This window comes from Hemiscyllium ocellatum, chromosome 18 (assembly GCF_020745735.1).
Source record: "Hemiscyllium ocellatum isolate sHemOce1 chromosome 18, sHemOce1.pat.X.cur, whole genome shotgun sequence".
Lineage (NCBI taxonomy): Eukaryota > Metazoa > Chordata > Chondrichthyes > Orectolobiformes > Hemiscylliidae > Hemiscyllium > Hemiscyllium ocellatum.
In genome coordinates this window covers 51,500,321-51,514,694 of record NC_083418.1, presented here as the reverse complement: position 1 = coordinate 51,514,694, position 14,374 = coordinate 51,500,321, and the positions used below count along the sequence as shown (strand labels likewise).

The 14,374-nt window shown below is 40.0% G+C and overlaps 1 protein-coding gene across 7 annotated transcripts in view; it reads left to right on the top strand.

Annotated features, from left to right (window-relative positions):
• rnf141 (ring finger protein 141) overlaps positions 1–14,374 on the top strand; it is a 34,830-nt gene that overhangs the window by 18,280 nt on the left and 2,176 nt on the right. For all 7 annotated transcript variants that reach the window (XM_060838541.1, XM_060838544.1, XM_060838540.1 and 4 more), the window contains 2 exons: positions 4,871–5,043; positions 10,505–10,612. In XM_060838541.1, coding sequence (XP_060694524.1) covers positions 4,871–5,043; positions 10,505–10,612 — 281 coding nt within the window. The remainder of the gene's footprint in view (positions 1–4,870; positions 5,044–10,504; positions 10,613–14,374) is intronic.

The window sequence follows — 14,374 nt, the reverse complement described above, 5'->3', positions numbered from 1 at the left end:
GTAACAAAGAGGATTGATGAGGGCAGAGCAGTAAATGTGATCTATATGGACTTCAGTAAGGCATTCGACAAAGTTCTCCATAGGAGACTTGTGAGCAAGGTTAGATCTCCTAGAACACTCAGAACTAGCCATTTGGATACAGAACCGGCTGAAAGATAGAAGACAGAGGGTGGTGGTGGAGGGTTGTTTTTCATACTGCAGGCTTGTGACCAGTGGAGTGCTACAAGGATTGGTGCTGGGTCCATGATTTTTTTGTCATTTATATAAATGATTTGGATGTGAGCATGAGAGGTGTAATTAGTAAGTTTGCAGCTGACACCAAAATTGGAGGTGTAGTGGGCACAGAAGAAGGCTCCCTCAGATTACAACGGGATCTTGAGCAGCTGGGCCAATGGGTTGAGAAGTGGCAGATGGAACTTAATTTAGATAAATGTGAGGTGCTGCACTTTGGGAAAACAAATCTTAGCAGGACTTACACACTTAATGATAAGGTCCTCTGGAATGTTGCTGAATAAAGAAACCTTGGAGTGCAGGTTCGGAGCTCCTTGAAAGTAGAGTCGCAAGTAGATAGAGTAGTGAAGAAAGTGTTTGGTATGTTTTCCTTTATTGGTCAGAGTATTGAGTACAGGAGTTGGGAGGTCATGTTTTGGCTGTACGGGACATTAGTTAGGCCACTTTTGGAATATTGTGTGCAATTCTGGTCTTCCTATTGGAAGGATATTGTGAAACTTGAAAGGGTTCAGAAAAAATTTACAAGGATGTTACCAGGGTTGGAGGATTTGAGCAAGAAGGAAGAGGTTAAACAGGCTGAGGCTGGTTTCCCTGCAGCGGTGACCCCTGAGGGGTGACCTTAGAGGTTTATAAAATCATGAGGGGCATGGATAGGATAAATAGACAAGGTCTTTTCCCTGGGGTGGGTGAGTCCAGAACTAGAGGGCATAGGTTTAGCATGAGAGGGGAAAGATACAAAAGAGACCTAAGGGGCAACTTTTTCACTGAGGGTGGTATGTGTATGGAATGAGCTGCCAGAGGAAGTGGAGGAGGCTAGTACAATTGCGTCATTTAAAAGGCATCTGGATGGGTATATAAGTAGGAAGGGTTTGGAGGGATCTGGGCTGGGTGCTGGTAGGTGGGACTAGATTGGGTTGGAACATCTGGCCGGCATGTACGAGTTGGAGTGAAGGGTCTGTTTCCGTGCTGTACATCTATATGACTCTAAAAGAAAATTAATTAGGTGTTTGTCATAGAGACTATGATGGGATTAATGTGGGTGATTCCTGAGGAAGGAGGAAACACCAGCCAAGATCTGGTGGGTGTCCCAACTTATTTCTGTGTAGGAACATTCTGTCATGTAAAACAGGTAGTGGAAATGTGGTTTCAAGCAATTCACTCTGTCATTAATGTCATGCTCATTCTCCTCTAATTGCCTTTATTACTGAACTTGAACATTTTTGCATTAAACCTTTGCCACAGTTATGTCATAGTAATGGTAAAACTGCTTTTAGTCAATTCCTGAGCTCCTGCCTTACCTGTTCCTTCAATTTCAGACTATTGCTTGGAGAGCAGGTGGTGCAAGTTAAGATTAGATTAGACTTACAGTGTGGAAACAGGCCCTTCGGCCCAACAAGTCCACACCGACCCGCCGAAGCGCAACCCATCCATACCCCCACATTTACCCCTTACCTAACACTACGGGCAATTTAGCTTAGCCAATTCACCTGACCCGCACATCTTTGGACTGTGGGAGGAAACCGGAGCACCCGGAGGAAACCCACGCAGACACGGGGAGAACGTGCAAACTCCACACAGTCAGTCGCCTGAGTTGGGAATTGAACCCGGGTCTACAGGCGCTGTGAGGCAGCAGTGCTAACCACTGTGCCACCGTGCCGCCCATAAAGCATTAAGCATTGAAGTTTATGGTATTCTCAGAAATCATAATTTGTGTAATCAAATTATGCCGTTGTGCCTGACTGGTCTGAATATATTTCTTTGTTCACTGAAGGAAGCATTGGAAACAAAATGATTCCTGAGAATACTTTGCAGAAATTCTAAATCGTGCCACTGGAACATTCCTTCTCTCTTCCAGCAGGATGGTTTAAGTTTCTCCCTTTGTTTCACTTTAGTCATATTCAGTGTAGAGCAGATTTTTAGACTGCTATGCAATTTCGGGGCAGGAACAGAGAAAAAAAACCTTGCATTTATTGACGTACAGTGTGCCCCAGTTAAAAGTTCACAAGTCACAGGTTTAGGCATGTACTTCCTTGAATTTAGAAGTTTAAGGTGTGATCTAATTCAGATGTGATAAAAGGTGTATTTTGTGTGTATAAATACCATATTATTTTGAATTGGTTCTGAGAAGTAGTTTATTGTAAATGGTTCAGAAGTTCATTTGAAACAGTGACTCAAGTGTATGAATTCCAAAACAACAGTCAAGTACAATCTGAAGGGAACACTATAGTATTAATAAATGGAATGATTATACTGCTGAGTTTACAACAGACCATAAACCATTAGTTCTAGCTTTGAGTTTAATTCAGAAGAGTCAAGAGTTTGGTTTCGAAAGGAGAACAGTTTCTCCAGCACAAGAGGGGGAGTCAGTCACTTCAGCTGAAGTGTTTTAGTTTGTGGAACTTCTAAGCCAGGAAAACGTGGATAGAAGTGTTCAAGTTGTTTGAACTGGAAAAATTATGCCATCAAAATTATGAAAGGTCCATGCCAGTGGACTCTGTAAGGAATCATAGAACTATCCTAACAGTCCAGACAATACAAAGCAGGGAGAATCAGTTCAAGAAAAATTTTATAGTTGAGATTGTAGATTCACAGAATCTCTACAGTACAGAAAGAGACCGTTCAGACAATTGAGTCTGCACTAAACCCCAAAGAGCATCCACCCATAACCCTGCATTTACCATGGCTGGCCCAGCCTAGCCGGCATGTACCTGGATTGAATGAAGCAGTTTGCCATGGCCAATTCACCTAACCTGCACGTCTTTGGACTGTGGGAGCAAACTGGAGCACCTGGAGGAAACTCATGCAGACACAGGGAGAACATGCAAACTCTACATAATCGCCCTAAGCTGGAATTGAACTTGGATCCCCTGTAAAGCACTTTACAAAAGAAAAAGAATTGAGTCCTCATGATTCAAACCCTGCTTTGGAGCGGAAGGACATAACCACCTGACACTTAAGTGCAGTACATCTTTTTTCAGATAAAATGTTCAAACAAGACTTTATCTGCCTGTTCATTGTTTTTTAAAAAAAAAGAATATGGGGCAACCTTCCCATATTCTAGCCAATATCTCTGACCTTGACTAATGCTACCAAAAGAGACAATAATCAGACATTCATTTCATTTGTTGTTTCTGTATGTGAAAATAGTGATCATGTTAGTGTACAGAACATCAGTGACAATAGTTCTAAAGTACTTAATTGGTTGTGAAGCAATTTGGCACTTATTAATTGTAAAATAAGTGCAAGAGTAAACTAAAAATATGAAAGAAATGCAATCAACTTGTTTAGGTTTGAAGGAAGGTTACTTAAAAAGATGCCCACGTGAAGAAAAAGAACACATTTATAAAAACCAAAAGAACTGTGGATGCTGTAAATCAGAAACAAAAACAGAAATTGCTGGAAAAGCTCAGTAGGTCTGGCAGCATCTGTGAAGAGCAATCCGAGTTAATGTTTTGTGTTGAGTGTCCCTTCCTCAGTACTGATATAACATATATTTATATATTATTTTTAAAGTTGGGATGGTTCAAACTGCTTTACCACCTTAAAGTAATATTTTTGGAGTGTTTCCTGATGAAGGGCTTATGCTCGAAACGTCGAATTCTCTATTCCTGAGATGCTGCCTGACCTGCTGTGCTTTAACCAGCAACACATTTCCAGCTGTGATCTCCAGCATCTGCAGACCTCATTTTTTACTATAGTAAATTTGGTAGCTGATAGGTACACAACGAGTTCCCACATATAGCAATGTAAATAATGACCAGGTATTTTTTTAGTGCGATTTCATTGAAAGATGAACTGCCTCCAGATAATTAGGAATAGCTCTCCTGTTCTATTTCAAAGTATCATTTATGGCCACCTGAGAGGATATGTGGGGGCCTCAGTTTAATATCTCATCTGAATGATAGCATCTCCAACCATGCAGTCATCTCTTATTTCTGAGAATTTTTAATATACGCATCCATGTGTTCAAATTCCTGTATGGCCTCACCCCTCCCTGCTTATGTAACTTCTTCCAACCCAACAATTTTCCCAATGTCTCTACAGTCTTATAATTCTGGCATCTTGAACATCTTTCTGCTTCCTTGGCCCCAGTGGCTGCACTTTTAACTTCTGAGGGCCTGAGCTTGGGAATTCCTTCCCTAAACCTCTCTGGATCTACTTCTGTCTCCTCCTGGAAGATACCCTTTAAAATTTATCTCATTTATGAAGCTTTGAGTTACTTACGCTAACGTCATGTTGTACGGTTCGATGTCAAGTTTTGTTGTCGATGCTTCTTTGAATTAGCTCAAGAGATTTCAGTATGTTGAAGATGTTGTTATCTAAATACAAGTTGAAAATGTGTTGCTGGTTAAAGCACAGCAGGTTAGGCAGCATCCAAGGAATAGGAAATTCGACGTTTCGGGCATAAGCCCTTCATCAGGAATTCCTGATTCCTGATGAAGGGCTTATGCCCGAAACGTCGAAATCCCTATTCCTTGGATGCTGCCTAATCTGCTGTGCTTTAACCAGCAACACATTTTCAACTGTGATCTCCAGCATCTGCAGACCTCATTTTTTATCTAAATACAAGTTGCTATCGTTTACATGTCTGTTGATGCATTCTTTTACCTTTTTAATCATTTGATATATACTTTGACAGATTAACAAGACGACAGGAAATATTGATGCTTCTAGAATTCTAAATCTCTATCAGTTCACTCAGCTATATCGAGAGATCACAATGCAGGCAAGTGGAGTTCTTGCCCAAAGCAGCATCTGTGAAGGGACAGCAGCAAATGGATCATCATGCCAGGCCAGTCTCTGGCTGGGAAAGTGAGTGAACCTTTGATAGTTTGATTAATAAACTACTTCGTATCTTAGAAATATGAGATTCATTTCATGGCTTGTTGGTCTGTACTGCCCTGCTTTCAAAAATCACATTAACCTTGTTCTTATTAACTTTAAAAATTACTTAATGTCTTCTTTACATGACAGCAATCTGAAGTCTTCCATCCTATCAACCGTTTAAAAAAAAATTGACGGAACACTAACGGCATTTATTGCCCATTTCTAGTTGCTTAATGAGCAAATCATTAGACAATATCGAGTGCAGTAGCATTCCAGACTCACGTGGCAGAAGTCCAACTTACTGAGAGGTGCTGGCCCATCAGAGACTGGCAGCTCCTCATTGTACTTAGTGTAGCTGGGAGTGGTGGCAATTACTAGTAATGTATCCACTGAAGCCCAGAAGTAATGAGGGAAACCTGTACAAAGGTAGTTGAGGATATGATAGAGAAGCTGGGCTGGAGTTTGAATGGAGAAGGGTCAGGTGGATTGGAGGCAGGGGCATGGCTTTCAGTAGTTTTTAAAATATCACAAACTGGGTCTCTGGTACAGTACTTGAGCTCCAATGATGAATGTTTCCACAATTTTTCTTATCATAATTTTCACCCAGCTTCAGATTGTGTGATTAAACTAATCCTATCCATACAGGTGCATGAAATATATAGCACAGTAACCAGTACAACCAGTCCATGCTGGGGTTTATGCTCCACACAAGCCTTCTATTAACTTGACTTATCTAAATCTATCATCATAAGCCTATATTCTATTGTCCCATGAGGTGTAGGATCAAAGATATTATTGCTGATCTAATGATTCTCAATTCCACTTTCCTGCCTTATCTCTGTGACTCTTGACTTTCTTAATGATTACTGATCTATCTCAGCCTTCAATATACTTCACAACTTAGCCTTGACAGCCCTCTGTAGTAAAAAATTCCACAGATTTACCACCCTCTGGGAGAAAAGAAATTCCTCCTCCTCTGTGTTCTCATTCTGAGATTATGCCCTCTGGTCCTAGACACTCTCACAAAGGGAAACAACCTCTCCTCACCCAACTTGTCAAGCATCCTAGGAACCTTATATGTTTCAAAAGGGCCTCCTATCATTCTTCTAAATTCCAAAATATATACCCAACTTACCGTACCTCTCCTCATAGGGCAATTCCATACCTGGATCAACCCAGTGAATCTTCTCTGGGCTGCCACCAATGTCAATATTTCTTTCCTTCGATGAAAGGCTAAAACTGTTCACAATAGATCATGTGTTCTGACTACAGAGGGACCTCAGTTATTCGGACAAGATGGGTGGCCACTATTTCGTTTGGATAATTGATTATTCAGTTAATTGATTCAGTGCCTCTCTTCGGGGCTCGGAGTTTTCTGAAGTTTCCGTTTTTCCTCATGCTGCCTGCTTTGCTCCCTTTCTCTGACTCAGGGTTTGTTTTTGAACAGACATACACTTGTTAAAAACAATGACTGCAGATGCTGGAAACCAGATTCTGGATCCTTGGTGCTGGAAGAGCACAGCAGTTCAGGCAGCATCCAACGAGCAGCAAAATCGACTTATCTCTCCACGCTTCAGTCTCTCTGCCTTTATTCCTGATGAAGGGCTTTTGCCCGAAATGTCGATTTTGCTGCTTGTTGGATGCTGCCTGAACTGCTGTGCTCTTCCAGCACCACTGATCCAGACATACACTTGTGTCTAAGGTACCTGCAGCATTGCTGAAGCCTCTTCCCACCACCACCCCCCAAAAAAAAATCAGTTCAATAGGATTGATACAGTGAGCATTTGCTAAGTCTGCTCACTGTTCAGGAGATGATGCAGCAGCACACTGCCCCCGTCCTCTTCCAACCACATCCAACACCGCCCCTGCAACCCCATTCGCACTCTCCGCCACCCCCCCCCCTCTCCAAACCCACTTCCTCCCCGAGGCAGCCAGACTGGACACCAACCATAAGATTGCTGCTGCCTTTGGAATAATCCTTATTCCTAACTAAGATATATCTTTGTGAGCCATTGTCCATTAACCATCTTTTTGGCTAAGCTAGTCCACACCAGCAAACTTTGCCTTCGTTCCCGTGCAATTGCCTATATTTAAGTTCAGCACAGTTGTTTCTGAACTGAATTCCTCATACTCAATTTCTTACATCTAATTTCCACCAAAATGCATGAACCAGTCCATGTAGTAATGGATTCTACATTCTTCACAGTCCTTGGTGCAGTTTCCTCTGAATTCCTCATTAGATTTGTGAGTGACCATCGTATATTGATGGCCTCTAATTATGTTCGACTTCACTAGAGGAAACAGTAAGAATGCAGCAATAGCTGAAATTCTTCTGATCAGTTGGTTTGTGGAAAGTCTGCGCCTTTTTTAAAATGGAAAATAAAATGTTGGGGCTTCCCCTTTTTTGAATAGTTTTAGTAGACTTTGTGAAAGTAAACCCCTTTTAATGGAACACAAAGTATTGCTAAATCATGAAACTGCGAGGTCTGCACTTATTAGAGTCATAGAGATGTACAGCATGGAAACAGACACTTCGGTACAACTCGTCCATGCCGACCAGATATCCTAACTTAATCTAGTCCCATTTGCTAGCAGTTGGCCCATATCCCTCTAAACCTTTCCTATTCATATACCCGTCCAAATGCCATTTACCACTTCCTCTGGCAGTTCGTTCCATATACTCACCACCTTCTGTGTGAAAAAGTTGCCCCTTAGGTCTCTTTTATATCTTTCCCCTCTCGCCCTAAACCTATGCCCTCTAGTTCTGGACTTCCCCTACCCCAGGGAGAAAACTTTGTCTATTTACTCTATCCATGCCCCTCATGATTTTATAAACCTCTATAAGATCACCCCCTCTGCTTCTGACCCTCCAGGGAAAACAACTCCAGCCTATTCAGCCTCTCCCTATAGCTCAAACCCTCCAACACTGGCAACATCGTCTTAAATCTTTTCTGAACCCTTACAAATTTCACAACATACTTCTGATAGGAAGGAGACCAGAACTGCGTGCACTATTCCAAACCAATGTCCTGTATTGACGCAACATGACTTTGAATAAAATTTAGTAACATAAGACCAACATTTACATCACCATTTAGTCTAGTGACAATTTAAGATGCTTCATCAAAGAGGCAGTCAGTAATTTCACTGTCATTATTTCATAATATTCATATTTATGTAACAACAACACAATAGTGTATGCTTTGCATTGAGAATATTTATGTGCAGGGCTTTTCTGACCACAAGGTGGTGTTAGAATCACTACACAAGGTTGTCTAATTTTTGAAAGATATTTCTTACAGAGAGAGATGTAAATAAGTCTATCATGACACAGTAACTTATCTATGCTTAAATGGCCTCTGGACCTTTGTGTATTAAGCATTCAATTCTCCGCAGCTTACAGTGCTGACTGAGACAATGGTACTTGGAAGGTTACAGAGAGCAACACTAATCAACGGCTTGCCTGTGGGGAAAAGAGAATAAGGGAACAGCAGTAGAGTCTTTAATTGGGGGTAGGTTGTGATCAGTAGCAACTGCTTGAATGAAGACTTGCACTCTCTTGTTCACTCCCTCTCAGCTTGAAGTTGTCAGTAATCAACTTTTATCACTAATGCAACTTCACCTTAGTAATGCTTGGTTGTAACTTAACCTTTTCTCCCTCTTATCCATTATACACCTATAGAATTCCTCCTTCCCCAGCTTTGTTTTCATCAGCTTACCAGAATACTTCACAATATTTGTAATCATTCTTATCTCCCTAGAGTGACAATAGGTATATTCCTGCCTGTTGTGGGTATTGCCCCATCTGGATGCTGTCTGGTCTGTTACAGGGAGAAAGTGAGGTCTGCAGATGCTAGAGATCAGAGCTGAAAATGTGTTGCTGGAAAAACGCAGCAGGTCAGGCAGCATCCAAGGAAAAGGAGATTTGATGTTTCGGGCATAAGCCCTTCATCAGGAATCAGATGAAGGGCTTATGCCCGAAATGTCAAATCTCCTTTTCCTTGGATGCTGCCTGACCTGCTGCGCTTTTCCAGCAACACATTTTCAGCTCTGGTCTGTTACAGGTACTATCTTAGAATCCCAGAGATACATTTAAACCATTTGCCCTGACTGAATATTTACTCTGAAATTCAGTTCAAGTCTGGTAGTGAATCTTGTCTGATGAAATCTGGAATGAATATAGTTCATTATTTAAGATATTCAGAAGAGTAGTAAATTCAATTTAATATATTGGTCCTTTAGTTTATCAGTTAAATTCATTTCTGCATTGTGCAATACTGATCATCATGTGGCATGTTTTCACATTACTATGTGGAATGAATTATCATTCAAAATTAAACACATTTTTCTTCAAATGGTATTTTTTATAGACAGTAATTTGAGCAATCCCTTATAGCACCATAAATACTTTGGGTGTTCTTTTGCATTAGGAATATTGTTTACAAGTAAAGCAGAACATAATCTACATAATAAGCCTGTGAAGAAATAAAGACGCATACAAAATTGAAATCAAATGCTTACTTGCTGTAAAAGATTGCTGAGAAGTTAAACATGTGGTAGAACATAGGGTGACTTACTGAAAGCGCCAGTGATATCCGAAGCTGAAAGAAGCTTACCAATTCAGCGGCATAATCTGCAGTTAAAAATAGTACTATCATGGGATCTGATAAACAACTGCAAGAGAATGCTGCAAGTACCCCGCTAACCCATTAGAAAATCATTGTAACTATCATAGTTAACTGCTAGTATGCTGTTCGTTGATTTAGAATGTATAGCACAAAAATGGGTTTTCTGACCCCACTGGTCAATGCCAATGTTTATGGTTAACCCTCACCCATCACCATTGGTGCATTCTTCTATTTCTGTTTGGACGGATATGGGATAAACTATGAAACTAAATTAGTTTGCCAACATAGTTGCTAGTTGGACCGAAGGGCCTGTTTCAATGCTGTATAATTTTGACTCTATGACGTATGGTTATGGAGCCTCCCCATGAATATATTTATGAATAATCAGTGGTAGAGGTACACATTTTCAAAACATTACGAGTAAAGAGGTTTTTCCTGAATCCCTGATTGGATTCAGTAGAGATTATCTTGTATCTATGGCTCCTAGATCTGGTGTCACTCAGTATTGTGCTTAACTAAATATTGAGTACAGTGTGTTAACTTACCTCCGCAAACATCAATGAAATATTGTGAATGCACTGGGGGACACTTTTCAAAAATGCAGATCATCAGAATTCAAGTAAGCAAAGGAGCAAGTAATAGATGCAGTGTCAAATGGAGTGGAAGTACATTGACTTTGAGAGCTGTGTGACACCCACACATTTAGCCAGTTCAGAGAATAGGGACAACATGCACAGATCAAAACAAAAGATTAAGCTATTTATATACAGCTTGTGTTTGATTGAAATATAACTCAAACTGTTTTCTAATTTCAATAGGATTAAAGAGATGACTGACGAGGAAGAATGTTGTATCTGTATGGATGGTCGAGCTGACCTCATTCTACCCTGCACGCATAGTTTCTGTCAGAAGTGTATTGATAAATGGTAAGTCAATTGATCCCTCCATATTTTGTGAGCTGTCAAAAGTGGGAAAATGGATTAAATAATTCAATGGAACACGGCAAAGTGAATTTGGGATTGCTCTAGCGAAGAGCTGGAACCATGAATCATCATCTTGAACCAAACCACTGCAGTCTTGTGGATTGATGCTGTTAAGGAGGGAATTCCAGGATATTGCCTCAGCCCTCTAGCATTTTGCATATTGATAGAAAGAAATTCTCAGTCCTTTTCTGTACATTTGACAATGTACAATTACTTGTAATCTCTCACTTTTCAGCAATTAAATGAATTGATTTGTAGAGTTGTTAATTGTTTAAAATTTTGATAGTAGAATATTCTGATATTTTGGTGTATAGATGAATGAAGGACTGAGAAAATTATAATTTGGAAACTACCTCCTTTACACCTAAATGCTAAATGCACATCCTATTAAATTAGAAACCTTGAAAGTTTTGCACAGGAAAAGATTGCTCAGCCTTTCTTGGATGCTGTGTAAGTGGTCATTAACTTCCTCACTGAAACTGCTTGAGGTTTCCTCTGTCCCCTCTGTTGGTGCTTGTATTCATAAAAGCATGGAATTTAATTGTAGGAAGTTAGAATCACTTTTCTGTCCAGCCCCTGTAGTTACATGTCATTCTTCCAGCAGCCCTTCAGACTTCAACAAATAGCTGTCCATCTCCGTGGTCAGATTGAGTGAGCAGCAGCTATTTGTTTCAGATGTATTTCTCTAATGAATTTGAGATTGTTGCTTTCATCTCTCCAATGCGTCCAGTCTCTCGGCAGCTTTTGTGTTCGTTTGTGACAATAATTGTGGCACATGATTCAACTGCAACTTGCATTTATTTAGCATCTTCAACATGGCAAAATTTCTCTGTGTCTTTCACAGATCTATAATCAGACAAAAATTGTAACTGAGCTAATAGTGGTGTGAGGTCAGGTGACTAAATGCTTAGCTAAAGAGGGGTGTATTATGGACAGTCATATAGCCATTACAGTCCAGAAATAAGCCATTTACCCCTTGGGAGTCCATGCTGGTTCTCTCGAGCAATTCAGTCATTCCCATTCCTTCACACTTTCCCTGTAGCTCTGCCTTTGTTTCTCTCGTGTCTGAAATAACTTAAATTTGACTGCCTTTGCTTCCAACATCCTGCACCAGGTCATTACTACTTGCTGCATAAAGTAAGTTCTTCATTACATGCCTTTTGTAACAAAGCTTTAAATCTGTATATCTGAGACCTTGTCCCACCCTGTCTTCATGTATCATGTCCAAAGAAGACATTGACGACCATGGGCTTCCTTCGGATTTGCCCATGATTATACTTGGCAAAGGCAGTGTTTTGCCATTACCAATTGCAGAATGTCTGAGCACGAAAACATTCTGCTTTCACCATGTATGCATCACGTGTATTAGAAAGATTTGCAAGCTAATACGTAACCTGTTTGGCCACGTTGTAGGTGCACTTTCTACAGCAATCAAATCCTGAAGTGGGTCTTGCTACTGGAGTTCCTGGCTCAGGAGCAGAGATGCTGGCTTGGGAGCAGAGATGCTACCGCAGAAGCTCCAAACCTCTCCAAACTTTGTACTGACAGCTTATAGGAATTTTTTTTTGGTTACTTTATCTAAACCTGTTATAATCTTGTATATCTCTATCAGCTCTCACTTCAACCTCTTTTACTCTGAAGACAATGACTGAACACGTCTAACATAATATTGTAGCTAAGATTCCTCATTCATGGAAATTTTCAGGTAAATATTCTCTACACCCTCATGAGAATCTTAATACCTTCCTAAATTATGATGACTAGAACTAGATTTAATAATTTAGTTGTGGTCCAGCCAGACCTGTATATAGATTTAACATTTCTCCCTTGCTATTATACTTAATGCCTTTATGAAGTCTAAGATCCCAAATGCTTTGCTAACATATTCTTAACATGTGCTACCACTTTCAAAGATCTTTGCACATATATCCCCAATTCCTCTTTGAGGCTACTCAAACTTCTCCAACCACCTACCAATTTTTTAAATGATTATTTGTTCTAAACTCTTACCTACCAGTGATGTAGAACAGTCCAGCTTGTGGTTTTTAGAAATGTCCCTACACTTTTGTTTTTTAAAGGCTGGTGTCCCATATGCTGTTTTCTCGTCTTCTGACAGCTCTCTCATTTGGAGAGAATGATTGAAGACCCTTCCTCTATAGACATTCCCATTTAGCTTCTCAATCTACAAAGTGAACCATCCACACTGGACAACTTATTCACCCTAAGCTTTGCTGAACATTTTTTAACATTAGCAAGTTTTGAGAAGATTTGTAGCTCAGATTGAGGTTCTGGATGTAAGTTTGCTCATTGAGCTGGAAGATTTGTTTTCAAACGTTTCGTCACTATACTAGGTAACATCATCAGAGAGCCTCCAGTGAAGAAGTGGTGGTATGGCCTGCTTTTTATTTGTGTTTAGGTTTCCTTGGGTTGGTATTTTACAGAACTGTAATAAACACTGCATTGGACAAACAGGTAGAAAACTAGCCACCAGGATACATGAACATCAACTAGACACAAAAAAAAAGACCCAATCTCACTAGTATCTTTACATATGAATGAGGAAGGGCACCACTTTGTCTAGGACAATACATCCATGCTAGGATAAGCCAAACAGAGATACGCACGAGAATTCTTAGAGGCATGGCATTCCACCTGGAACTCTATCAACAAACACATTGACGTGGATCCCATTTACCACCACCTGAGAAGAAGATCAGGAAATGACCTCACCACAGGAAATGATGTCACCAACCCAAGGAAACCTAAAAAGCAGCCATACCACCAGTGCTTCACCAGAGGCTCACTGAAGATGTTACCTAGTATGGTGACAAAATGTCTGAAAACAAACATTCTAGCTCAGCAAGCAAACTTTTTAAAAATATATTCTACCTATCAATTTTTACTCCTAACATTATCTTTACCTTATTCGAATATTTTGACAGTATTCTCTTCCTTAATGAGTATTGTCATAAAGCACTTAGTCTAGCTGCCTTGTATTTGTAAATATGTATCATACCTATTTTACCCCGAACAGACCTCATTCAACCTTTTACTACCACTTATTATTTACATGCTGAAAGAATGTTCTTATGTTCCCATTTGTGTTACCTATCATTTTATTTTCACCCTGTCCTATTTTCCTCTTCACTCCCTCACGACCTTGAAGTAAATCATATGTATTAACCAAGATCTTGATTGAAAAATTCATCAGAAGTACATCATACATCTTTGGACTTGTTATAATCTCTTTGTCTTAGTTTTAGTTCCCCTGTATTTCACATTTGTTTGAAAGTATTTATTGTGTTCCTGAAATATTTGCTTCTTGAAAGATAGCCCATTGTTTTGTTACAGATTTTCCTGTTAATTTCTGATTGCACTTTAACTGGGCTAGATCCCCTCTCATGCCGTTGAAGCTAAACCTCATCCAATGTAGAAGTTCTATTTTAGATTATTCTTTACTCGTTTCCATCACAAATGCAAACAAGAAATAAGAGACCCCAAAGGAAATTCTATATCTTCAGGATTGGCTTTGGAGGAACAATTAAATTGGCAAGCATGAGACCACTGAATTGGAAAAACCTGTGTACTACTTTGAAGGGTTATATAATTATGAGGAGGTTCGGAGAGATGGAGAAGAACAAGGCCATGTTCTTGAACACAAGATGTTTTTGAAATGTGTTGATGGACCGGGTGTCAATGTAGATC